Consider the following 27,364-nt stretch of genomic DNA (forward strand, 5'->3'; position numbering starts at 1 on the left):
TCAGGCACTGGGTTAATGAACCAAAAATCAGATAAGGTCACTTACAAAATTTACAGTCTAATGAAGGAGATGGACATTAAACAAATAATCACATCCATAGATGTCAGTTTTTTAATTTTGAAAGGTGCTGTGAACAGTAGTATATGGTGTTATTAAAGACCTAAGAAGGTTGGAAGAAGACTGAAGCCAAAGTGGGGAGTAAGGGAGGCATGAGTCCTGCTTGTGATACATGAAAGGATCAACTGAGCAGATGCATATATGCTCTGCAGCTCAGAGAAGTCTGGGCAGAAGATATAAATTTGTGAATTGTGTGCCAATGGGTAGTCGGTTGAAGTCGTTGGCCTAAGTGAGATGATTTAGGGAGAGTTTATGCCTGAGAAAAAAGGAGGTCTAGGACTAGTTTTGAAAAATGCTAATGTTTAATGAGCAGCTAGATTAGAATGGAGATGGAGGCGGAGATGGATGGAGGTTAGATAAATAGGAGGAAAACTAATAGAATAGAGTGTTAAATATTTCAAGAGGAGCGAGAGTATTTTAAGGCATGTCAGGTAAAATCCAGACTCTTTATCATGGCTTATAAGGAAGGCCCTGTGTGTTCTGATACCTTCCTACGTATTTGACCTCATCTTTTACCACCTTATTGCTGGCCTACTTTTATTCTTTAACATGTCAGGCTCTTTCCTACCTCAGGACTGATGTGCTTGGTGCTCCCTTTGCTGGGTAGCCTTCCCCCAGTTCAGATGTCACCTCAGAGAAGAGTACCAACCCTGTACTCCCTTTTGCAAGATTGTTGTCAGACTATCAAACTTTGGATTTCATTACATAATTAAAATTAAATTTTGCTTGGGCGTCAAGCAAATCAAATCAAATTTTAGGACATGTTAAAAAATTAATTTTACAGAAGTGCTTAGCATTAGTAGTAAAGAAGGATTTTAGATTGCATCCTCCCTAAGGCATCTTGACATGAATGATGAACCAGTGAGAGCTACATCTTTTTCATACCTTCCACCAAATGGATTGCACAATGGAGGAATAGGAGAAAGCTGAAAAGGGGGGTGTGGCCCACGCTGTTCAGCATGATAACCCAGTGGATACAAAGCAGTAGTAAAATAGATGGTTATTTTCTGGATGATGGGAATACCACTTGACAGCGATGGTTTTAAAAGCCAGTTTAAAGCTGTCTGTGAGTTCAGTTCAGTGAACTTTGCTGAACTGACAGTTGAGAAGCAATATATTGGGAGTTGGGGGACTGAAGGAAAGTTGCTGATTCACCTTCTGCTGATTAAGTTCTTCCCCAGCTAAAGAAAAATAATTCCTCTATTCTTTCAAAATATAAAGATCAGCTCTTAAATTGCAGGGCCAGAAAGAATAAATGGCCAGGCAATCAGTGACCATTTTATAGTATTCCACTTGCCAATTCAGGGCTTCCTAAAACTCCACACAAGAGAGAAAATGACCTTTGAAGAACCTTTTTTGGTAACTCCTCTTTATTTTTAAAAAGCCATTTTTGTAGCTGTCTTGGTTGGTGTGTATTGAGTGTACTTTTGTTATCTTAAACATCAACTCCAAGCTCTTGGACTTTCCTTATATAGCTTTCCTCGCTCCCTAATTTGGCACAAGAATGCTTTGTAGTGCTGAGTGTTTTCTTTTTTGCTGGTTTCTTCTCACAGCAGCACTGGCCTTTCACCTGGTTTTGTATCTTATTTTAGAAATGGCCTTGTTCTCAGATTTTGTTTTAAATGCCGGTTGGTCCAAGCCTTGCTGCAAATGACTTTCATGTCTTTGGAAGAGAGAAAAAATTTTAAATCAGCATAAATTAAATAAGAGAAATTTCACATGGACCTAGAAACAAAAATCATTGCAAAGATACTAGAAATTAATGCCAAGCTGCCCCCATCTTTCACTCATGGAAGAATGTGAAGACCAGAAAGGCTAAATGACTTGCTACAGGTTACAGAATATTGATGAAAATGTGTCATTCTCATTATTTACATGAAGGCAACATATCCTAGCAAGCTATACTTTTAACACAAAAAACAAGCTATTCGTAAGGAAGGGAAGTATTAAACTACTTACCCTAGTTATCTTTGAGTGTGAGGGGCAATATTCAGTTAGGAGCATCATTATTTTTATATCATGACTAAGGCTGAGTCAGATCTGGATTTGAATCTGGCCTCTACCATTTATTAGGCTATGATTCTGAGACTTTGAGGACAGCTTCTTAACCTCTCTCTTCTTCAGCTTCTTAGCCTGAAAAAATAGAAATAGCAATGCTTACATTATTGAGTTAACTATAAAGGAGTTAACTGTAAGGTTCTTACACCTAATGCCTGGCCCACAAGGAGCCCTTGCTAATGGCAGCCACTGTCACTGCTACTGCTGCTATCATTGCTTGTCTGATAGAACACGGGGCACTGACAGAGCGGATCATTACTGAATGACTTAAACATTCGTTTGCTCCAAGACTGGATGCTGAGTTAGGCAGTTTTTTAGCAAACCTTCCAGCTCATTTTTATCTTTCTGTTAATTCAGAGGAAGCACCATGGCCATCAGTTTTTACTTACCCTAGTAGAATAATACACAACTTTTGGGGTACCTCAGTTAGAGCCTGTTCTTGACTATAATTCAAGTAAAACTGCTGATCCTCTTCTATATTTTATACTAGAGGGCGTACCCTGCGTTGCTAGGGGAAATTACCATTGTTAATTAAAACATCCCTATTGCTACTCATTTTGGAACATCCTACATAGCACTTCCATGGGAGTTCTGTGACTGAATCTGTAGTTATTTTAGAAAGCACAGTCTTCTCTGTACCTGGTATAATGCAAATAGCATGTCTCCTTTGAGCAGCAATCCCTTGGCCTTCCTTGTATTTCAAGAAGATAACTGCCCATTTCTTGTAAATCTCCCTCAGAGCCCCCAAACTAAATTTTTATTTATACCCTGGGAAATCTCAATAAAATACCCTTTATTGTTTACATCTGTATATATAATTTCTTGTGATACAGTACCAGAAAGAAATGTCATCTTATTTATTTAGATATGATATTGCTAGTATACCTAAAGATTGCACAGTCATAGGTTGGAAACTCAAGGCCTTGTAATTCAAATTTATTGTTTGGGACGGACCTAGATTGTTTGATCCATTTTAGGTACTGAGTAACAGCACAGTAAAATACAAGGTCGGCCAAAATCAGGTTTACAGTTATTTGTAAGGAAAATAATACAATAATAAATACACGAATAAACTGTGTTTCATGTACTCACAACTGTAAACCTACTTTGCCGCACCCTGTACATCTGAATATTTTCCTGTACATCTTTGTCGTGTGGCTGTTAGGGAGGATGTGGTGCTTTTTGAGTTTACAACTGAGGAAGCCTGTCATCATCATCAGTACTCATTCATTGAACTTCAGCACCTGTTTTATCTTAGGCACTAGAGATGCAAATATGAATAAAACATGATTCTTGCTCTAGAAAATTTCATAGTTCATCAGGGGAGAAAGACACTGAAATACATAATTACATTTCAGAGTAATATGTTCTGTATGCTAAATAAATATGAACAAAGTGTTATAGTCATTAAAAGGAGGGAGTAATAAGTTTGGGGGAGTGTGGCATGGTGACAAAGAGAAAGTGACACTTGAGCCAAGTCTTGAAGCTTAGATGGGAATTTGCCATTTGGAGAAAGAGGAGCAAAGATGGACATTAAAGAGTAGGGAACAGCCTATGAAAAGGCCAGACATCATCCAGGGCCATGCCATGTAAGCAGAATGTCTTCATTGCACCTGGAGACAAGGCTGTGTGAAAGAAAGTTGAGTCAAAGGAGTTTAAATGTTATCCTTTAAACAGTGGGAAGTCATTAAAGATTTTTAAATTTGGGCCGATATAGTCACATTTGAGTTTGAAAGCTTCGAGTAGTTTGGGGCTGAAGGAAGAAAGACAAGTGGCAGTTGTCAGTTAAAAAGCTGTTGTACCCAGCCAGTGTGCTCAGTGGTTGAGCATCAACCCATGCACCAAGATGTCACTGGTTCAAGTGCTGGCCAGGGCACATCCCTGGGTTGCTGCCTCAATCTCTAGTAGGGGATGTGCAGAAGCAGCCGATCAATGTTCCTCTCTCATTGATATTTCTCTCTCCCTCTCCTCTCCTCTCTCTCTAAAAATTCAATAAAAACATATATTTTAAAAGGTGTTTAAAAAAAAAAAGAAAGCTGTTGTAATTTTCCAAGCAAAACACAGATATTTACTGTGGAGGTAAAGAAAAATCTCTGTGGAGATAAAGAAAAGTCTCTAGATTTAAGAGAACTTTCCTAGGTGTAAACAATATAATTTTGTGCTCAAAATGATACAGGAAATGTGGGCAGTGGGGAAGAGGTGGGGGGGGCAACTAGGGCGATTAACTGAGATTAGCAGAATTGGGAGGAAATTAAAAGAAAAGCAGGGTTGTTCATTTTTTTGGGTTTTGTTCAGGGGGGTAGGGCAAGAGTTTTCTTTTTGCACAAGGTAGATTCAGTGTTTTCAGGGACATTCTACTAAGGAGTCTGGATCTGAATCTTGGGAGAGAGGTTGCCATAGTAATATTTTTTAGTTCTTACTGTTTATTTTTCCATTAGAAACTAAGGTTCTTAGAGGTCAACTGATCATGGTCTCAGGAAGGTGGCTGTAGAACCAAAACATAAATTCCTAAGCCTCTTACCAAGTAGGCCTTAACTGAAATGGCCTTTTGAAAGAAAAAAGAAATCTTTTGATTTTCACTATAATTGTTTTACTGTTTCATTTCCCAGAGTATCTTTAAATAAATAAATAAATACATACATACATACATACACATACATACATACATGCTAGTGTGTATATTCACAGTGCATCTATTTTCTGCACTATGTTTTCTGATCTTAATGTTATTTGACTGATGACAGACAAGTAAAGAATGCTAAGGATGATAGCTGAAGAACCCCTAACCTCTTCTTTTGCTCTAGCAAAGCCTTAAAACTCAAAGATTACATAGTCCTGGAGAAATAGTCATTACTTCCTATATGTTTGATCTAATCCCAATGTTGCCCTGTTTCTGAGGGGACTGTGTTTAAAAATGAAGATGTAGTGTCCACTTCTGTAGGAATTTAAAAATAATTTTTCTTGTTTGGATTGTTGAGCTGTAGTTCTTTTTGAAAACCAGGGAATAAAGTAGACAGTTCTTCAAAATCCACCCTGGCCCCCAAATTTTAGTGGTCACTCAGCATTAATTGAAACACTTGGGTGGTTGGATAGGCTTTGAACAAGGCAAATCACCACACATATCTGGTATTCTTTTTTCATATATTTAAAAAATAATTAGCACACTTTATCCACATGAAATTCTAGCTTTAACTGTTACTATCTAGATTGTCTGGGTGGCTTCTTGGGCTGCGGTATTTTTCCTTTACTTTGTTCTTGATTGCTGTGAAATGTAGTTGCCTGCTGTGTATGGCAGCTGCAGTGGAGTGCACCCAGAGGTGGTTATAATTCTATATTTAGTGAGCCATAGGGTTTGTAAAGCATTTGCAGATTCCTTCAGGATAAAATCGTTTCTATAAATGTAACATTTTTAATGAAACTATTATTATCACCCATTAGAGAAATACAGCCGCTAATATGTGTGGATTTGTGGACAAGACAGAGGCACAAAACTTTTTTTTCCCTTAAGAGCTCTCTGGGTATTTTAAATACTTAAAGTTAATCATGTGAATCCTATTTTTATACTCTTAATCTTGAATTGCAGAGCTTTTACTCAAGTGTTTACCTTTGGTCCAACATTTCGAGCAGAGAATTCTCAGAGCCGGCGACACCTGGCAGAGTTTTATATGGTAGAAGCAGAGATCTCTTTTGTGGAGAGCCTTCAAGATCTCATGCAGGTAGGTACACACGTCTTAAATTGGTTTCTAAATGACAGGCGTCTGTGACATTAAAGTGCTCTGTGTACATTTTTACATCTGTGCATTACAGGGTTCATAGAATGAAGAAGATAGATGACTACTTAATTTAATAAACATCTACCAAATGCCTTTAGTGCAATAGCCAGACAGATTTAAGTTCATATCACAGGTCTGCCATTAACTTTGTTATGATGTTACCTAACTTTGGTGATCTTTAGCTTCCTCAGCTATAAAGTGAGAATAATAGTGCCTATTTCATAAGGTTATTGTGAGAAGTAAAAGAAACAATGTATATAATGTAAAGCACCTAGTACAAGGCCTGGCACTTGGCAGGCTCAGTAAATAGTAGCTCTTGTCATTTCCTAGGCAAACAAATAAAACATCTTTATGGTTAGAGAAACTTCTAGATAGCTATATTAGAAAGCATCCACAGTAGATGTCAGAGCCTTGTTTGGGGGGCAAGGGATAAAGCTGGAGAGGTAGTCAAGAGTCAGATCATGAAAGAAAGACTTTGAATTTAAATGCTATGCTAAGGAGTTTCAGTTTAATCCAAAAGTTAAAGGAGAAGGAGTTCTCAGTGGGAAAGGCCATGGTCAGAGTTATATTTTAGAAAAATCTCTCCAGCAGCAATACGAAAAATGATTTAGAGGGAGATAAGAATAGGGACGGGGGCCCTGTTAGGAGGCTGTGGTCATAATCCAGATAGAGCACAAAAACTGCAGTGAGGAGACCAAGATTCCATTCTCAACTCCATCAGTTACTTGCTATGTGACCTTAGGCAAGGGACTTAATTTCTCTGAGCCTCGGTTCCCTCATCTATAAAATGGGGATAATAATTCCTACTTCATAGAGCAGGTCAGAGGATTAGACATAATATATATAAGGCACTTAGCATAGTTCATAGTGCTTAGTAAGTACCCAGAAATTATTAACTATTGTTATTATGAATTCTCTATTCAGTACCATTTTGATTAACATCTTAGTTTGGATTTATAATTAGAAGATGTTTATTTTAGCAGCTTTCATGAGCTATCACTTCCATTCATTTATATTTCCTTCTATTATTTTCATCCGGTAAATGACCCAATTCCACTTAAAACATAAATACCAAGTATACCACCAAACAGAACTGACTCACTATTTTATTATCCTGTCTCAGGTTGAATTTCCTAGTAAACAAACTCTAAAGCAGAGATCACCATGTTGGGGGTTATTGAGGAATACTCTAGAGAACAGCACCTGTAGGGAGAGGAAGAAAGCAGCACTGGGCAGAGGGAAAAGTTGAACTGTGATGTATTTACAAACAGAGGCCTTAGCCAGTTCTTTGAGGAACTTTGGAGTTAGAATGGTCCTTCGTAGTTGTCCCATATGAAGGTAAGGGGGGGGGCATTTGTGCTTCACCCCATTGTCCAGTCATTGGACATGGGCCAGCCTTGAGAAGAGGCGTAACCATGAGTAAGACAGCACTCTTGGCCTGGACCATTCCTGAAAAGGGACACGACCGTGAACCATCAGCAGTTAATATTACCAGCAGAGAAGGCTCTTGGTCCTGAAGGGGTGTTCTGGCCACAAGCCATAGTATCCACTTCCGTACCCCTTTAACACCTTCCACTATTGTTCTAGATCAGTGTCCCCCCTAGGGAGTGGGTTGGGAGTGGTTGCTAATGGCATTTAGTAGGTAAAGACCAGGGATGCTGTTCAGCATCCTACAATGCACAGCCCCCTGTCCCCAACAAGGAATTCTCTGGCCAAAAATTTTAGTAGCAATACCTTTGAGTAACCTTTTTCTAGATTTAGGGATTCAGGTCTGAGTCTCGCTTGAGGTTAGTAAAATTCTTTAAGTTGCTTTCAGTTTGAGCCCACAACCCAATTCTGTATTACTCTTTCCCTCAGGCAGTGAGAGTATTGTAAGGAACAGAACCCTACTTTTTACTTCCCTGTTTCTTCTGCCTTGACCCTGTCCCCCTCCAGGGCCCCAACATAGATTCCAGAGGGAATGGTTACAAAGACAGTATATAAAGCATGTTAGAATTTATTAAACATTATCATCTTTGCTCTAGAATTACATGTTCTATAATTAAATAATTCTTATGTATTTGGTACTCCATGGAGTGGGACTCAGGGCATACATTGTTGAATGATTTAATTAATTAAAATATAAGCTTTGCTCCTAAAGATAGATTTAAAAAGTATGCACCCCCAAAAGTGATCTCCTGCTTCTCTTAAATTTTCTTCCTTCTATAAATTATATTCTGTGGGAATTACTGTCTTGATGAAGAGCAGAATCTTAAATACTAAATTAGAATATTGTAACAAAGAATTTTCCTCTCATGAGGTATAGCAATTAAATATTACTATTTTAGTGCCATTGAGTAATATACTTTTAAAGACATCTGAGGATTATGCTAACCCTTCAGTTAAGTTTCTGTTTCCTTCAGATATATTTATAGAGCGTAGTCTGAAAGTCAAGGTTAGAGAAGCCAATGATTTACTTCTCCAAATGGAAATTTACTGCTCATGAAAGACACCGATTTAACAGCTCCAGTGGTCAAAGTCTTCGTCCTACAGATAGGTGTACTGTCCCTCAGCAGTGCAGGTGCACCATCCAACCTACCTGTTCTTTTTTCCTCCCAATATGCATTGGCTCTTTTAAGATATGACTCTTCATAAGTCACTCAGTTACTTAGTGACTTTTTTATCTCACTGCTAGATTGAAGGCGATACAGCCTCAAGGTAAAAGATCTTTAGCTTACTTTTGCTCTTCTTTCATCTAGTTATTTCTTACTTCTGTATTATATATTTATATCTATATCCACCTATATATATCCAAATATAAAAATGTAAAAAATATGTAAATGTGAAAATGGCACATATATAAACATACCTGGTTATCACTTGGTAACTGAGTGCTTCCTTGTGCCCAGTCACATTGAATTACTTGAGCAGACTCTTATGCTCCCACTGCATCTGTGGCCTTGATAGGGCTCACGCTGGTGCAAGAGGGTAAAGGAAGATGCCTGCCTCTGCCAAGGCCTATGCTTAATAAATATACGTGTCTTTACAAGTATAACATCTGGAGGGCCTAATATGATTTCACTGACTTCAAACCAAAAATTTTAGTTTGGGTTAAAAATATTTTAGAAACATTTTCCATTTTAATCATTTTTTCTTCTATGAACAAGTTTTTCCCATGAGATTTCTGTGGACGTTTCTGGTAGAATGATTCTTATATGGGATGGGCAAAAGTAGTTTTATAGTTGCTTTTATGGAAAATAATACAATAATTAATAATAATACAATAATAAACTTGTGTTTCACGTACTCACAACCGTAAACCTACTTTTGTCCAACCCATATGCTGATTTGTGTTAAATAATGATTTGTGTTATTTTTACTTTATGCTTTAGTAAAGCAAAAATTTATATATTTAGACATAGATGTATCTCATTGCCCCTCTAATTTTAAATTTACTTTCCTTTACCATTGCGTGAATGAAACACTTTTCAAAGTGTCTCACTTGTCACAACTAGTATTTGTTGTGTGCCTCTGTGGACCAGGAACTAAGCTAAGTCTTCTACATGGATTATTTTATTTAATTCTCACAACAATCCTATAAGCTAGGTTCTGTCATTGCTGTGATTCTACAAGGGAGTATATTGAAATTTAGAGAGGCATCAATCAATTTTAGCTGTTTATTTGACATCCCACTTCAATATCAGTGTTGAAACTTGACAAAAGATTTAAACATTTCTGTTTCTTTTTGTCCCCTCTGAGAAGTTGCAGTTCCTCCTCTAATCAGTCTAGGGGACTGAACTTGCTGTAGTACATTCAGGATGAAGAGGCCTAACAGATTTATTGTTGCTAAAACCTGAGAAGCAATCCTTATAATACCCTCAACAGGTTTTTCACATATAGTGGCTCACATGTCAAGCAGTTCTGTGTCTTTGCTCGCAGGTCATGGAGGGGCTCTTCAAGTCTGCAACAATGATGGTTCTCTCAAACTGTCATGAAGATGTTGAGCTCTGCCACAGGTTCATAGCTCCTGGCCAAAAGGTAATTCGTTTTGTAGATAAAGCCCAATACATCTACCCTTTAAATATGTTAATTACATATAATGAATATAATTATGTTTAATAATAAATTTTCTTTTTTTTCTTTTTTTACCAAGGACAGATTAGAGCATATGCTAAAAAACAACTTTTTAATGTAAGTAGATATTATACTTTCTCTGAACTTTATTCATACTTTATCATCATATTTTCATACTGTATTAAATTTTTTGTTTACATATCTGCTTATCACACTCCCTAGACTCAATCAAGGAAGGCCCATGTTTTAATTATTTTTATAGTTCTTGTGTCTGGTTCATAGCCAACAATCAATGTTTCATGAATATAGTAAGATAAATGAACATAGTAATTATTAACTGTATTAATGTAGTTCAAACTTTTACTAACTTTAGTAATCAAAATTTGGCTTATTAAAAACAAACTTAAAATACATACATGTAACATCTGTCTCTCGGTTTTTCTGTTTCAGTCTTTTTCTTCTTTACCTTCACTTGCTAAAACCTGATAACCTAAACTTTTGCAACATATATTATTGCTTTATTTCCATTATAATTCTATTCAAGTTGTACTTGATATTGAACTGTTTATTTCACCAACCATATTAATCAGATAGACTTATAAGACTTAGTCTTAAGTGTATTTACAGTGTGTATAGGATGTAAGCTGGATAGAAGAGTAGAAAATTGTTTCTGAAAATAAAATGATATCATCCTTCACTTGCAATCTTTAGGTTCAGGAAGTTTTTATTCTAATAAAGATTTCAACCTGTCCTTGAGGAGGGGAACAGAAAAACTTGGAAGATGGACTGAGTTGAGAATTTCAGGTGTCAGCCTAGACCCTCAGGCTATAAGTTAAAAATTATGAGTCGCTGAACCTGAATGATTAGCAAAGCAACAGAGGTGGGGTCGGAAAAAGGAAACAGTCAGCAGCCCTGTAATAGAGAATCGAAAGGCAATGAAGTGTAAGTGAAGGTTTTTGAGGTTTTTTCTTTCACTTAAATTTATATTGAATACTTACTATGTGCCAGGCATTGTTTTAGAATCTAAAAACTGCCTCTTTTTTCCTGCTTCTAAGTTTTATTTGATAGGACTTTTTAAAAACAAGCATCCATACCAGTGGGGGGGGCAAGAGTGGGAGAAGAGGGGAGGGGAGGACTGGGCAGGGGAAAGGAATCCTGCTCGATTGGTAACAAAGCTCCAGGTTCATCTCATCGTGGATTTCATAGTTTCCAGAAATATATGGTCCTTAAAAATCATGTAGAACTTCTTTAGTACAGTCTTGTTCCAACAGGTACCCGTTTGGGCTGCAATTAGCTTCTTAAAGTCCCCAGTGGTGTCATCAGTGTTACACTTCACACGAACCCTCTTTCCCAGATGGTCGTTGCAAGACAACCTCAATGCCCTAGAACCTGCTGGCACCACAACCTCCTTGCTTGGGAATAGCCAGGGCCATAAAAACTGTGTTCAAGCAGTGAACAAAGCAGATAAAATACCCTGTCTTCATTGAGCTTACGTTTCTGGTGGAGGTAATAATAGCAAAGAAACAAGATAAGTAAATAAAACATGTAGTCTGGGAGAATGAATAATATTAGGGGGGGGGGACCCAGAGAAAGAAGGTAGATAAGAGAAGACAAAAGAAGGAGGAGGTAGACGTTTTTGATATTTGCAAGGGCTCTCGCTGAGTGATTTTTGAGTACAGATCTAATGAAAGTAAAAAAACTAGCTGTATGGATATGTGGGAAAGAATGTTTCAGGCAGAGGAATAGCAAGTACAAAGGCCCTGAGCCAGGGCACACCTAAGGGTTTGAGTAGTAGTGAAGAGTGAGGGAGGAGGGCGGTTGGAAGATCATCTGCAACCTTGTAGGTCACCAAGAGGAGCTTGGGTTTCCACTTGGTTGAGGTGGGCAAGCCACTGCAGGGTTCTCTGCCAAGGGCTGACAAGATTTGAATTGGACTTAACAGGATCAGTCTTGCCGCTTGTTGAGAATAAGCTGTAAGACAAGAGGAAGAGCAGAAAACCATCTAGATTATTACAGTCTTCTAGATGAGAGGAAATGGTTTGGACCATGTGTTAGTCAGGATTCTCCAGAGAAACAAGACCAACATGGTGTATGTGTAAAAAGATTTATTTAAGGAATTAGCTCATGCAGTTGTGGAGGCTTGACAAGTTCCCAATCTGAGAGAGTAGCCCAGCAGGCAGAGACACAGGGAACAGTTGCAGTTAAAGAATTCCTGCTAGAAGAATTCCTTCCTAGGGGAGGGCATTATTTGTTCTATTAAGGCCTCCAACTGATTAGATGCGGCCCACCCACATTAGGGAAGGTAGTCTGCTTTATTCAGAGTCTACAGATTTAAATGTTAATCTCACTCAAAACACCTTTACAGAAACCTCCTAAATAATGTTTGATTAAATATCTGGGTACCATAGTCCAGTCAAATTGACACATAAAATTAACCATCACAGGTCAGGATAATGGCAGTGGAGGTAGAGAGAAGTCTTATTCTGGATATATTTTAAAGATAGAGCAAATAGGATTTGCTGAGAGTGAGAAGGAGAGAGAAGAACCAAGGGTAGCTTCAGTGCTTTTGCCTTATACCACTATAAAATTGTAGTTGCCGTTAACTGAGCTTGGGAAAGCCATAAGAGAAACAGGAGGTTGCAGGGGAGAGCAGATGGTATCAAGGTCATCATCGTTAGGTGTCATTTTAAGATTGAGATGCTTTTTAGACATCCAGTTGTAGATGCTGGGTACGCAGTTTGAGTGTACGCAGTTTGAGTGTATGCAGTTTGAGATCTGGATTTTATAGGAGCATTCTGGGCATAAGTAAGCGTATTGGCAAAAGTAGCAATTAAGTAGATAAGGAAAGAAGTAATTTGGGCTACCGAGAGACTCTGCTGGTGACAAAATCAGGGAGAAGGTCTTAAGAGAAGTAATGTGGCTCTCATCTAATGAGTTAGATCTTAGATGGGGGAAAATATATCCACCACTTAGTGAATATTTACTATGGGCCAGTGATAAACTTTACATACATTAGTGGTTCATTTTGTCTTCACAACAGCTCTGTGAGTGGTTAATATTGCCGTTGTATAGATGAAGAGTCAGCTCAAACTGAGTAGGCCAGGAAAAGCTGAAATGGAGAGTCAGACTCATGTTCATCTGATTTCAAAGCTCATACTTTCAACCACTATACTTCCTATATTTGAAAGGTCACTAGAATTAGCGCCAGAGGAGCTGTGGCTCCCTCACTATCTGTAAGACCCTTACACATCACTTACCTGTTGTGCTTTGGAGTCTACATCCATAAAATACTGAAGTTGGGAAATGACCTCATGGGCTGTGCCATATCAGTCATTGCCATTACCATCATCCATCCACATAGCACAAATCATAGCTGAAGTTTAAATTTATGTGATTATTTATTTAGTGTCTGTCACCTCTATGTGGTCAGGGGCTTGTTTATTTTGCCTACTGTCATACCTGTGTTTAGCACGGTACCTCTAACAGGACCTCAGTAACTATTGAATAGCTGAGTGAATTAATAAATGACGTTGGACTAACCATGGGGGAGAGTATTCTTCTTGAGACTAGGTCCTCTCCCTGAGGTTTCCTGTTAACTCCTGTCATTATTCACTTTAGACACTGAGTGTAGTGAACCATTATTCAGAGGACCTGGATTCTAATCCTGCGTCTGCCACTTACTAGCCATTACTGAATGAATTAATATTTTTCATCAAATATTTATTGACTACCTACTATGAGTTAGGCTCTGTGCTAGTCATTGAGGATTCAGTAGTGAAAATAGGCATGGATCAGTCCTGTTACAGAGTTTAAAATCTAGAGAAAAAGATGAATAGTTCAGTATTTGCATGAATAATTACTTAATTACAACTATGAACCTGTTTAATAGTACATGTTTAGCCTTTCTGAACTTTAGTTTTCTCATCTAAAAAGTGGTCACTTCTCTGTCTTACATTGTTGAAAGGATCAAATTACTGCTGCTGAAGCAATGTGCCAGACTAGACAGCTTGGAAACACTCCTGCTACACACCATTTAAAAATGCATAAAATTCTTTTAAATGTATTGTTGAGTTCACTAGAAAGTAAGGGAAGTTCCAGGAGCTAGACATGAAGAGGGAACTGAACACCAGAGGGATGTACATAAACGACAGGATGCTAAGGACTCTCAAGGTGGAGATGGAGTGGGGTTTGCCAGTCTTTGAAACGAGAGATTTTAACAGCCATGAGAGAACATGACAGGAGACCTAGGCATGATGAATTAGAACTGAGATACTTCCTGAAATAGACACAGACAGGTACCATATGACTATATTCTTTTCAATAGATTTCACTGTATTCTTGACTAGTTATAATTTTTTCATGTAATAATATATTATTTAGCCCAGCCGGGCATGGCTCAGTGGTTGAGCATCGACCAAGGATCCAGGAGATTGAGGTTTGATTCCCGGTCAGGGCACACGCCCGGGTTGCGGGCTCAGTCCCCAGTGGGGTGTGTGCAGGATGCAGCCGATCAATGACTCTCTCATCATTGATGTTTCTATCTCTCTCTCTCCCTCTCCCTTCCTCTCTGTGAAATCAATAAAGATATATTTTAAATATATACATATATATAATTTAAAGGACTTATGTAGTAATTGAATTTAGCCTTTATCAAGCAGAAGTAGAAGTAGAATTCAGTTATTTTACATTTCCTTTATGGTATGGAGGTTTTAAAAATATACAATCCTTACCTTTTTACTTGCTCTTCATTTATCTATGTGAATTTGAGGCAGAGAATACTAATAATGACCTCTTTAGCAAAGCAGTTTTACTCCAACAGCTTCATAATAATTTTCTTCATTCAACAATAAAAAATTTGAAACAGGAAGGTATTTTGATGCTGTATCATGCAATTTTGCAATGGTTTCTCCTCCTTTCCTCAAAGCTCTTTGGAAATAGTTCTTGGGAAGGAGAAGAAATATTCTCTATACATGTCAAGAAAAGTTAGTAGAGAGTTGATGCGGGCCATTAGGGATATCCAGTATCAGAACTATAATTCAAACTTGAAAGCTCTGCCTCAACTTGAGGTGTGGAGGGAATAGGGCAGGAGGTCCAGAATAACAAGAGGCATTTGGACATGAGAGTCATTTTTCTTAATAATGTTACAGTAACATAGCAATGGCACAAAATCCCTTTTGATTGCTCTTACATTTCTCAGTGTAACGAGTGGATCATATCAAGTAATGATGGAGTAAAACAACGGGGTGTCTAAGCAGAAAAGAACTTTAGGTAATATACTCCAATCTCCTTTTTTACAAGTGAAAACACTTAGTTTTTAAATGTATAGCACATTATAAAAAATTTATAAAATGCTTCCATTAAGGTGGAGTGGTTTACATAGCTAGTAAGTGGTAGTAGAATCAGTGGGAAAACCCAGGTCTCTTGCTTTCATTGAACATGTCAGACTCCAAGTGGGTTAGGCATCATCTTAGCAGTTAGAAGCTTAGACTCTGGAGTCAGCACACCAGGGTTTACTAGTCACTCTCATGAGTCATTTTTGGCAGTTACTGATCTTCTCTCAGCTTCAGTTTCCCCTCTGTAAGATGCTTGTTTAAAAATTATTCCGACTGCCATCACCAACACCATTCTTACCTTAGAAATTACCTGTTATTCAATACCAGATTTTTCATTTGACTAGAGTTTTCATCTTAGAAAAACATCACTGACAACATAGCTTTGGGAGCTTTATTTGGACTGTAAGACACAAGTCTTTCTGATCAGTTATGATAGTCTGAACTTCATTTTTGCTTCAGAGAATAAGTTTGCATTGGGTAAGTTATTTTTGAGCTCAAAATTCTTGAGGAACTTTGTAGATTTTTGTTTTTAATCATCCAAAGTACTGTTGCAGAAGACCTAGGAAACCTGATATATTTTCATATATTATTGGTAGGCATAAATTGGTGTAACCCTGTAAAAGGGGAATGATATCCTTGGCAGAGTCTTTCAAAATATGTAAAACTGCACATGCAAATACCCTATTCCAACAGTTTCACTTTTTTCATTTGAAAAATTAGTTTATTAGAGTTATTTGTAGTATAAAATGGGTATATGTAGTAATGACTTAGAATAGCAAAAGATTGGAAACAGCTGAAATACCTATCCCTCCGTAGATGACTGGCTAAAACTAATCTCTTTAAAACTAATTAAGATACATCCACAAAATACAATATTATGTGATAGTTCAAAAAATGAAGAAGCTTTTCATATGCTGATATAGAAAGACCTGCACGGTATTTTTTTGAGTAAATAACAGTGTAAAAGAGTGTGCATGGTTATGCTGTGGCTGCCATCTATTTTTAGAAAAGGGAGATTGTGTATTAATATTTGCTTATAGATGTATAAAACCCTCTGGGGGGAAAAGCGCTCTGGAAAGGTACCCAGAAAACCACTAACAGTGATTGTGTGAGGAGAGGAACTAATTAGGCAGCTATGGGACAGAATGGAAAGATGTGTACTCTTTTATACATCTTGATTTTTGTTTTTAATCTATGTGCATATATTACCTATTCAAATAATTTATATAAATTTTTGGCTTGGCCCGGCCGGGCGTGGTTCAGCGGTTGAGCGTCGACCTAGGATCCAGGCAATCGGGGTTCGATTCCCGGTCAGGGCACATGCCCGGTTGCAGGCTCAATCAATGACTCTCTCATCATTGATGTTTCTATCTCTCTCTCTCCCTCGCCTTCCTCTCTCTGAAATTAATAAAGATATATTTTAAAAATTAATTAATTAATTAATTTGGCTTGGCTTGCTTCAGGCATGAGGGTTTCTTACTGAGGTAACCAATGATATTTTTTCTAAACAGTTTTAAACAATGCTTAGAATATATTATAAAGGTCTTGCCATGGCCTGAAAGAGTTCATAGGATCTGACCTGGGACTACCTTTCCTATCTAATTTCCTGGCATTCTAGCCCTTATTCAGCACACTACGGTCACACTGACCTTTTTATTCCTTGAGTGAGCCAGACTCAGGCCTTACTTCAGGCATTCGTACCCACTGTTCCTTTTGCCTGGAATACTTCCCCCCAGATTTTATATGGTTCATTTCCTTACTTCATGCAGGTTTCTGTCCAAATGTCGCCAACTCAGTGAGACCTTTCTTGACCATGTTTTCTAAAATAGCACATGCAAACATCCTCTGTCTTCTTACTTTGCTTTATTTTTCTTCATAGCACCAATAGCTCCCTAGCATCATATTATTTCTGTTTAATCTTTCTCCTCACCTGCACCCCCATTTCTCTCCCCCCCCATACACACACACACATACATGAATATCTCCATAAAAGCAAGAACTTTGTTTTTATTTACTATATCACCAGTGCCTAGACTAATCCCTAGCACAGAGTAGGTGCTCAATATATGTTTGTGGGTGGGTGAATGATTGAATGAATGATGGCCTTAAGGAAAGATTTTTGCTCTTCTAGCCTCTGTATTTCACGCCTTTTACTATGGCATTGACATAGCATGAATTCAGAGAAAATCTCTACTTAAGTGACTAGCTCCTCTGTGTGCACTGCAAGGAGATCAGGCTGAGGTTATTGAATGGCCACTTCTCTTCATGCTGATAGGACTCTCATAGGATTAGGTAAACCTTAATTCCTGATTACTCAGTAATCATTTAATACTCATCTATGATCTTAAAGACCGTGTGGGAATATACCTTTTCTAGTTTTCAGATGGACTAAATTAACAACAGCTCATTGTATTGACCTCTCTCTACTTTTACCATTTCTCTCCAGCATGTCGTATACTGAAGCAGTGGAAATCTTAAAGCAGGCGCCCCAGAACTTCGCCTTCACCCCAGAGGTAGTATTTGTGTGTGTGCGCGCCTATCAAAATATGTTCTCCTCGTCCTTGTCTTAGTATCATTTAAAATCTTATTTCTCTTATTAGCAATGTGCAGGATTTGCTCATCTGTACATTGGCTCTTTTTGATGTTTGCTCAACCTTGTTGAAATATTTATAATGAAAAATATTTCGAAGAGAATGATATCATTTGGAATAGTAGTGACTAAAGGGTTGTAAAGAAGTTTCCCAAGTTTAGGAAGATGAAAATCCTCAAAAAAGAATGGTAATCATAGACTATTGGTGTAGAAATCAACTAGTTCAGTGTTTCCCAAAGTATATTCTGAATGATGTTAACAGGTGACAAAAGAGGTTAAGTGATTAAGTAAGTTTAAGCAACACATTAAACAGTTTTTTTTTTCTATTGAATCCTTATAACTTCATAGAGTCTTCTAATTTGTAATCCACTTTGGAAAACACTGAATGTTTTGGGTTTGTTTGTTTTTAAGAACTCCTTTATTTTATTGGCAAGGATATAGGTCCAGAGAGGCATGCACATAACGTTAGAAGCAAGTCTCCTCATTCCTATGCCAGCACTTCTTCCCGACAGTTGAGGTATTGCCAGACAAGTGGGAGTCATAAGATAACGTTACGAATGTAATACCTTTGTCTTCAAACTATTCCTTATCCCAGCCCCAACCGCAGTTAAGTCCTGTTATAAGATGTAATAGTACCCTGTGCTTGTTATATTTATAATCAATTTATTTGTATAATTTTGTATTTAGTGTTTGTTTCCTACTCTGGAAGCTTCATGAAGTTAAGGATTCTATTTTTCTTACCACTGTATCCAATACCTAGCATGGTACCTGAGATTTAACAGGCACATTAGTATTTGCTGAATAAATAGATGGAACAGTGTTATTAAATATTCATCAAAGTGCATCGGATATATCAGTTGACTCTTTTATTTTAAAAAAATTCACTGAGAGAAGCCATCTAGCCAAAGATAGACTCAATATTAGAAATATTATCTTTCATCATTTAATTTCCTGAGACTTAGGAACAGTAACTGTAGAAGAAGCTCTAGGCAATATTAATAAAACTGTGATTCTGAGGTCAGTTTTTATACACTGTGGAAAGTGCACTTTGTTTTCCTGCAGATGCTATTCATCTGCTAAATGCTCCTCCCTGAGACGGGGGCAGAGAGCACAGTGTTTATCTACTAGTTTCAACTTTCATCTTTGCAGACCTTTGAATGTCCTTGCTAACACATACCTCTCTCTAGTTTAGTTATCTGTGTAACCTCAGTAGACAGCTCCACACATCACTGAACCTCAGGGAGAGAACTGATACAGGTTATTTTCAGGTCCTGCATTGTATATCTCAGCTGTCTTCTCTTTTGGTGATTTTTTTTTTTTTCATTGCAGTGGGGTGTTGATCTGCATACTGAACATGAAAAGTACCTGGTGAAGCACTGTGGCAACATACCAGTCTTTGTCATTAATTATCCCCTTGCACTCAAGCCTTTCTACATGAGGGACAATGAAGACAGGCCTCAACACACAGTAAGGAAAGACTCTAAATGAATCAGGATTCATCGTCTCAGAGCCTGGGTTTCCCCTTGGCTTAATTTTATTTATCCTTTGACATATTTTCTTAAATTAAATCCATCACTCTACATCTCTAAAAATGTGTTCCCAAAGAAGATCCCAATTTTCTATAACATACTCCCTCATTTCTATGGCAAAGGTGTCCTTAATTTAGCAGATGGAAATGTAAGTGTGTTTTGTTTTGTTTTGTTTTGTTTTGTTTTGTTTTGTTTTGTTTTGTTTTGTTTTCAGTGACTAAGAGGAAGTAGCCTAGAGCACAGTATAGCAATGCCAGGTCTACTGTCAGGTTAAGTACTAGATAGGAGACTACAGAGGTGGGGAGGATGCTGGCCTGGAGACTGCTGCAGTGGCAAAGGAAGCGCTACCTGGCAGAGCCAGAGGCTGTCAAATGGAAACAGTGAGGGGAGGGCTCTGGGGGGATCCAGGAGGTCTGGGCGTACTCTCCTGTCTGTCCTCTTTTGTCTCTTCTCTGCTCTTTGCTCTCTGTCTCTGCTCTCTGCTCTCTGTCTCTGCTCTGTGCCCTCTGTCTCTGCTCTCTGTCTCTGCTCTCTGCCCTCTGTCTCTGCTCCCTGTCTCTGCTCTCTGCCTCTGCCCTCTGCCCTCTGCCCTCTGCTCTCTGCAGCCTTTCTTATCCTCTGTTCTTTTTTCACCCTTAACTTTAGTTGCTTTTTTATTATTCTGCTTTACTTTTTTTTGGTCTTTTCTTTGCTCCTTTACAAAATGATCAATATGTGAAATAAGAATATATTTATTTAATAGTTATATACTTAATATCATTAATTGTACAAATCTCTGTACTAATATGTTTATCTTTAAAAAGGTCCAAAAACTAAACTTTATTATTTGGTGCTTTTCACTTGTCTTTAGATAAATGCCAGTAGAAAAATGTAGGTCAGGGCCTGCCAATAAGTAAAATGCCTCCGTCTTAGGGTCTACAAGGTTATCTCTTTGAATGAATTTCCTGTTTTCTCTTATAGTATTACTAAATCAATAGTAGCCACCAATTAGGAGATTCCTGTGAGGCAAGCATTACCATCTCATCTCTAAGTCCCAAAACAACCTTGCCAAGAAACTTATTCTTTCTGCCATTTTAGAGATGGAAACCTGGGGTGCAAAGACATCGATTGCATTTCCCAAAGCTCCAAAGGTAGTAAGTGACAGAGTCAGCATTCAGACCTGATTGCTTGTGGCTCTGAAGTCTGTTATTTGCCACCCTATCTCACCGCCTCAAAATCACAAATAATCAAGTTACATGTTAGCTGGTGATTTGACTTATCCCCAGCTTTCTTTCACACGGCATCGTCCATATCCAGTGAGCAACACAATTGATTTATGATTCTTATTTTTTCTTTTCTCTATCATCCCTCTGGTATAATTGATTTTGAGAAATGAATTGGCCAACAGGTTGGCAGCGAAAAATAAGACGGACTAGGGCATAGATTACTCAATCCTAAATAATCCAATATTACACCTACATCACACAACAGAGGATTGTGTCTGTGTCTCTTGGCTTTTTTATCACTCCACCCCATCCCACTTCTCCTCTTCCCCCCACCCCTGCACACATTCTGTGTGTTCTTCTCCTGTGATTTCCCTGGATTGAGCACTTCTCACTGATTCAGTTTTGCACTTAAATAACCTGCTAAGGCTTTCTTTCTCTGTAAAGACTTTGCTGGGTTGCGCATTCACCTTGAGCCTTCCTTTCCTGGATTTCTATGGCATTTAAAGAATTAGTAAAAAATTGGTAGCATTATGTCTATTTTTTGCAGCCTCTGTTTAAGTTTTGCTTTCTCAAACTAAATTCTCTCATGTGCCTTCCGCCCCTGTCATACCACTGAGGCAGCACTCTCTAGAGTCAGTAATAACTGTCATGTTATTAAATCCAACAGACTTTAAAAAGTCTTTATCTCACTTCACTTCTCAGCATTATTCAGCAGTATCTTTGACTTTCTTATTCTTAAAACTTGCTTCCGCCTTGGCTCCCGTGACATGGAATTCTCCCGGTTTCCCTCCCTTCTCAGTGGGTGGTTCTTTCTCAGTGTCCTCTGCAGGTCCTTCCTCCCCTGCTAATCCAGTAGCTGTTGGAATCCTCAAGGCTCCATCCTAGGTCTTCTTTCCCCACAGGTGATTTCACCTGTACCCACAGTTTACTATTTCTTTTCAGATAGCTCAGAAATTTATATCTCTACTCCAGACTTCACTGAGCTCTGGACTCATAGTGCCATTTACATATCTCAGAAGCATCCCAAACTTAGCATATCCCAAACTGACCCCACGATTGCTGGTCTTCTCCCGTCATCCCGCCAAACTTGAGCTCTTCCCTTATCCTTTGCTCATCTAATTGTACAAGCCAGGTAACGGAGTCATTTTCAGAATATTCATCTCCCTCACTTTCCATATTCAAGTTATTTCTAAGTTCTGTCATTTTTATACCCCTAAATGGGTCTCAAATTCATCCACTTCTCTTCATTTCCACTTCTACCTTTTTAGATTAAGACAGCATCATCTCTTGCCTGAGCTGCCTCCTGGCTAATATTCCTGTATCTACTCTTTCCCCCCTCTGGGTCAGTTCTCCCCGTTTCAGCATGCGCTTTTAGGAAATATAAATCTGATCACGTTCTCTCCTTCTTACTATTCAGTGGCCTCCCATGGCTTTTATAAAAAAAATTTTTATTGATTTTAGAGAGAGAGGGAGGGGAAGAGAGAGAGAGACATCGATTTGTTGTTCCACTTATTTATGCATTCATTGGTTGTTTCTTGTATGTGCCCTGACCTGGGATCGAACCTGCAACCTTGGCGTATCGGGACAAAGCTCTAACCAACAACTACCTGGCCAGGGCCAGCCTCCCACTGTTCTTATGATAAAAGTCAAAGTCGTCTGTATGACGTACAAGCCCCAGTGCAATGTGGCTGCTCCTGTTTCTCTTGACCAATGCACTGTGGTGCTCCCTTTGCTGTCTCTGCTGCATCCACACCACCCTTCTTCCATGTCTGCAGGCGTACAGTGTTTCTCTCACCACAGCACCCATGTACATAGTGTTCCCTCAATCTACAACAATCTTCACCATATTACTTAGTCTCCAGATCTCTACGCAGTCATCATTTACCCAGAGAAGCCTTTCTTGACCTTCCAGACTGAGTCTGACACCCATTAGACACTACAGTGGTGCCATGTTAAATTTCAGACCCAGAGCTACTAACTCTTATTCCATTGTAATCCTTAACACAGTTTTAATTTTGTACTTATTTGTATGACTATTTAATTACTGACTCTTTCCTCTATGCCAAAGGACTTGAGGACATCTTTTTCACTCATTGATGTACCCCTAGCGCCTACCGTAATGCCTGGGACATAGCAGGCACCTCATAGCTATTTGGTGATGGATAGGTAATTGGATGGATGGGTGAATCGAGCCCAACACAGTTTTAGAACAGTGGACAAGTAGTGAGTGAGTGACTTGGTTTGTTAAGGAAATTTCTGGGAAGCTAAAGAGCAGCTTTTATTCTAAATTTTTTCAAGTGATAGCAGCATGGCCTAAAGGGAAGTCCAATGGTTTTAGAATCAAGACACTCTTGGGTTCAAGTCCCAGGTCTGAATCGTAAACTATGTGACCTTAGATAAACCATCTAATTCCTTTGAGTCTGAGTTTCCCAATCTGTAAAGATAAGGTGATAATATTTCCTGGAGTTGTGAGGATTAAATTAGGTAATATATGAAAAATGCAGAGCACAGTGTTTGGACTGGTTGGTAGTCAGTAAATATGAAGCCCTCCATCCTGTCCTCCTAAACTTTGATAAAATCTTTACTGTGATAAAGCACAATAATGTTAGAATATTTGTGAGTATGTTGCCACATCATAACATGCTCTTACTTGCTATTAAGATTCCTTAACAGGCATTTCTCTCATAGACTGCAGTCACCAACATTTCTTACCTTAGAAGGTCTTCTTTGTGACAAGTCTCTCTAGTGATGTCTTACAGCTTGAAACCGGAGGCATTATAATGGGACTTTAGTATACTTTATAATTTATGCAGTACTATAGCACATAGCTTCTCAGAGCTGAATTATTAAAATGTAATTTGTTTTAAACTATATACATTAAACATAGATTATAACATTGATTCATTAGCTACTTAGATTTCTTTTCAACCCACTTGTATAAAGTGCCTGCTTCCACCCCTACTTTACTTTTTTAGTGGTGAATGAACAGGCTTTGGGCCAGATAACTAAATTCCATGTTCCTTTTGTAGGGCTCTAATAACAGGTTGTGGGTAGGGTTGCAAGAGTTTCTGCAGTGGGGGTGATGCAATCTGAAAAAATTAACAGCAGGTGTGTTTCACAGGTGCCTTCTCTAGGGAATCAGAAGGGAAGGGTAGGGAAATGTTTAACCTACTCTTGTAACATTTGACCAGAGGTTATAAATATTAAAATGGTATCTTTTTACAGTTATAGTTTCTTTTTCTTTCTTTCTTCCCCTACCCTCCCCAAAACACAGACACACAAGAAGGTATGCACTATTATAATGAAAAGTACACTGGACTAAGATGTTAGTAGTGCTGGGTTTGAAATTCACCTCCCTTTCTAGTTAGCTGTATGACCTTAGGCAAGTCTGTCTAATCTCTGAGCCTCAGTTTCTCCCTCCATAAAACCAAAGAATTGGATTAGATGACCTCCAGGGTACTGACCAGTTCTAAGATTCCCTGATTTCAGGTAACCTAAGTTTTTCCTCATTTGGATGTATAAGAACAACAGGCCCTTGTAAATTACCAAACATATTTGATAATTTGAAGGGGACAGATCATGGGCCTAAATAAAATGAATCTAAGCAAACATACAAAATGCCATATGTCCCTGAGTCTGGGTCCCTGAGTAAGTCCCCCCAAAGCAGGTCACAGATATTTAGCTAGGGACATGGCTTCACAAGGAGAATACCATTAATTCTAACCATGTATGATCAGGAAAAAGTGACTGCACAACAATTCTGATGAGATGCCAAGATCACCAGATAATGTTCTCACTTTTAAAATTGTATCAATATTATTTAGCAAATCATGAAAATTTAAGTATTAACAGGCATTCAGTAAAGTATATATTGTAAAGTCAAATTGAAAGGAAGAATACTGGATGAGGGGATTCTAATGAATTTCCCTGGGCTGGGGTAATTAATTGACTTGCATCAAAGTAGCTTGAACCTCAAATCAACAGAAACAGTGATGAAGGGAATTGCCAATTTTCCCCATATCTAGGACTGATGACTATCCTAGATACTGTGTCAGAGTTGAAAATATGCTTTTAGTCCATCTGAAGTGCTCCCAGCCTAGCCATTTTACTAGCCAGATTTCTTGTTCAGTCATTGCTACCTGCATCCCATCTGCATCTTGCGCTGTCATGTGGAAGGTTCTCTTTCTTAGCTGTGCCTCCTTGTTTTTAGGGACAAAATACAGTCTGTGTCAGCAGTTAGAGAAAAAGCTTGTAGAGGCTGAAACCACAGACATGTTTCCCTTGGTTTGTGGAACATTCCTCTTCTTTTGATAATAGTATGAATACTGCTCCATTGTTGGTAGCAGTCTGTGAGCAGCCTATGAGAATATGGAGGTGTTCAATTCGTGCTTTTCATAAGTGTTTAAAAATAGTAATATGGGTAAGAAGCAAGGTGTCAGAGGAAGGGACTTTAAACTTCTTTTCCCCTCCCTTTGAACTTAGCATGGAAAAAGGTAATGTATTAAAGGCCTTGTTCCTATCTAGCCTGCTTGTTTTCAATTCAAGGTCTGTTTTTTAATTCAAGGTCTGTGTTTTATTTTCAGTGCATTGATTGGAATCAGAGAGTTAGAGTCAAAAGGGAGAGTCATAAATAGAGACCAGGGCTATTCAGCTTGAATACCAACACAGACTATTTCTAGACAGCGTGCTGCTGCAGCTGTGGAAGGAAGCAAAGTCAAAACTCACACACAGTCGAGGAAGATGTTCCAGGCCGCATTCTGGCCTAGAATTTGGGCCCAACGTGGAATAAGTTTTGTTTAAAACTAGGGAAAGTAGCATAGAATGTAGTAAAATTATTTTTAGTCTTCATTGTTATCTGTGTAGGAGAGTGAACAGACAGCAGATCTACAGTCCTCTTACAGAACAGAAAGTTTGTCCACCTGGCACTGGCAGAACCAAACACTAGATACCAAGATTGCAGTGGAGAAATGCTGGATATTTTATTATGAATGGCTCCATCCAGAAGAACGGGAAGCTAATGCTCAAAAGCCTGAACACCCCTATGGCATGTAGGTTACAAGTTATACAGGGGTGGACAAAAGTAGGTTTACAGTTGTGAGTACAAGGAACAGTTTATTTTTGTATTATTTATTAATTATTGCATTATTTTCCATACAGACAACTGTAAACCTACTTTTGCCCACCCTTGTATAGGGCAAAATCACAAGACACAGTGGGTTAGAGGTTCAGAGTCTGCTGGGAGCTGATTGGTCAGAGGTGAGGTAAGGGTAATGAATCATTTCTTCAGGTCTTGAGGACAACTCTGAGGTCTTTTCTGGAGTCCCTTTGTCCTATCTCATGGGAGAGTAGCCAGGGGACTGTTCCAGTTTAGGGCTCAGGAGCTGAAACATAACTTAGGTCAAGATGTTATCTTTAGCCTAGAGGTCCAGACCATGTGACCATTAGTCAGGTCCAGGCTACTGTCTTGGCTGTCTCTATTGGAGGTGGGGGTGGGAGTGGGAGGCTAGGCCTATGAGGGGTGAGGGGGAAGGAGAGAGAGAAAGGGAGAGGGAGAGAGGGGGGGGGGGGGAGAGAGGGAGGAGAGGGAGAAAGAGACAATTTCCAGAGCTAGGATTTAAAACTAAATTTAATCAAACTCATAAGGACCCTCAGTTTCACTTCTACTTATTTCAAGTCTCCCAAAGCTGCATTGGAATACAATGGGGATTTAGTTACAGAAGTGCTCGAATGTGGTCAACTTTAAGAGGACATTTCACTCTACAACCGGTGAATTCTCACCTTCCCTAATGAAGGGCGGGATTTCTCAATCCCGGGGGTTTTTTAAGCCAGCCTCAGACTCCCATAAACCACAAACCTGCCAGCACATAGAGGCAAATTGTAATCACCAGCTAATATTCTCGACAGCTTACTTGTTTCCAACCTGTTTGCACTCTACCCCCCTCGCCACCTGTTACTTTGCAAGCACCCTGCCAAGTTTTTCTCTTTCTTCTTAGAAAGTTGCATGATTCCCTCTACATTTCACATTTTGTGCACCCTTATGCCGTAGTTTGTATTATTTCTGGATGTCCCTTTTAACTTCACTAGAACCTTGGAGAAACAGGTAGTTTCTTAGTAATTAGCTCAGTAGTTACCAAGGGGAGACACAACATAGAAGAATCCGACCTGGAATGCTAACTGAGGGGATTGTTTTAGTGATCTTTAGGGGAATGTAGTATTTTGTATATCAAATCAGAAGAAAGTGCAGGCCTTTGCATACCAAATGTAGATGTCTTTACTTACAGTTGAGGAATACTTTACTCTAGCTTCTCAGAAGGTGTACAGAATCTCTAGATAGACTGGGGGATATCGTTATAAAAGAAAAGCAGGAAGTATCTAACATGGTGGAAGGGAAACTAAACCTAAAGCAAAAGAGAAGAAGGTGCCCAGCCAGGCGTGGCTCAGCGGTTGAGCGTCGACCTAGGATCCAGGCAATCAGGGTTCGATTCCTGGTCAGGGCACATGCCCAGGTTGTGGGCTCGATCAGTGACTCTCTCATCATTGATGTTTCTGTCTCTCTCTCCCTCTCCTTTCCTCTCTCTGAAATCAATAAAGATATATTTAAAAAAAAAAAAAAGAGAGAGAAAGAAGAAGGTTGTGTGAGGGAAGAGAAGAGAATGAAGGCTCTGTGGGCCTTGCTTCACAAAGAGATTAATCTGTCCTTTATAAA

The 27,364-nt window shown here is 38.7% G+C and overlaps 1 protein-coding gene across 4 annotated transcripts in view; it reads left to right on the forward strand.

The window, feature by feature from the left end:
* Positions 1–27,364, forward strand: part of NARS2 (asparaginyl-tRNA synthetase 2, mitochondrial) — a 101,737-nt gene that overhangs the window by 62,643 nt on the left and 11,730 nt on the right. For all 4 annotated transcript variants that reach the window (XM_081152717.1, XM_081152716.1, XM_081152718.1 and 1 more), the window contains 5 exons: positions 5,759–5,891; positions 9,867–9,965; positions 10,081–10,118; positions 17,781–17,847; positions 19,254–19,391. In XM_081152717.1, coding sequence (XP_081008843.1) covers positions 5,759–5,891; positions 9,867–9,965; positions 10,081–10,118; positions 17,781–17,847; positions 19,254–19,391 — 475 coding nt within the window. The remainder of the gene's footprint in view (positions 1–5,758; positions 5,892–9,866; positions 9,966–10,080; positions 10,119–17,780; positions 17,848–19,253; positions 19,392–27,364) is intronic.

The sequence above is a fragment of the Miniopterus schreibersii genome, assembly GCF_964146895.1.
Source record: "Miniopterus schreibersii genome assembly, chromosome: 12".
In the NCBI taxonomy this organism is placed as follows: Eukaryota; Metazoa; Chordata; class Mammalia; order Chiroptera; family Miniopteridae; genus Miniopterus; species Miniopterus schreibersii.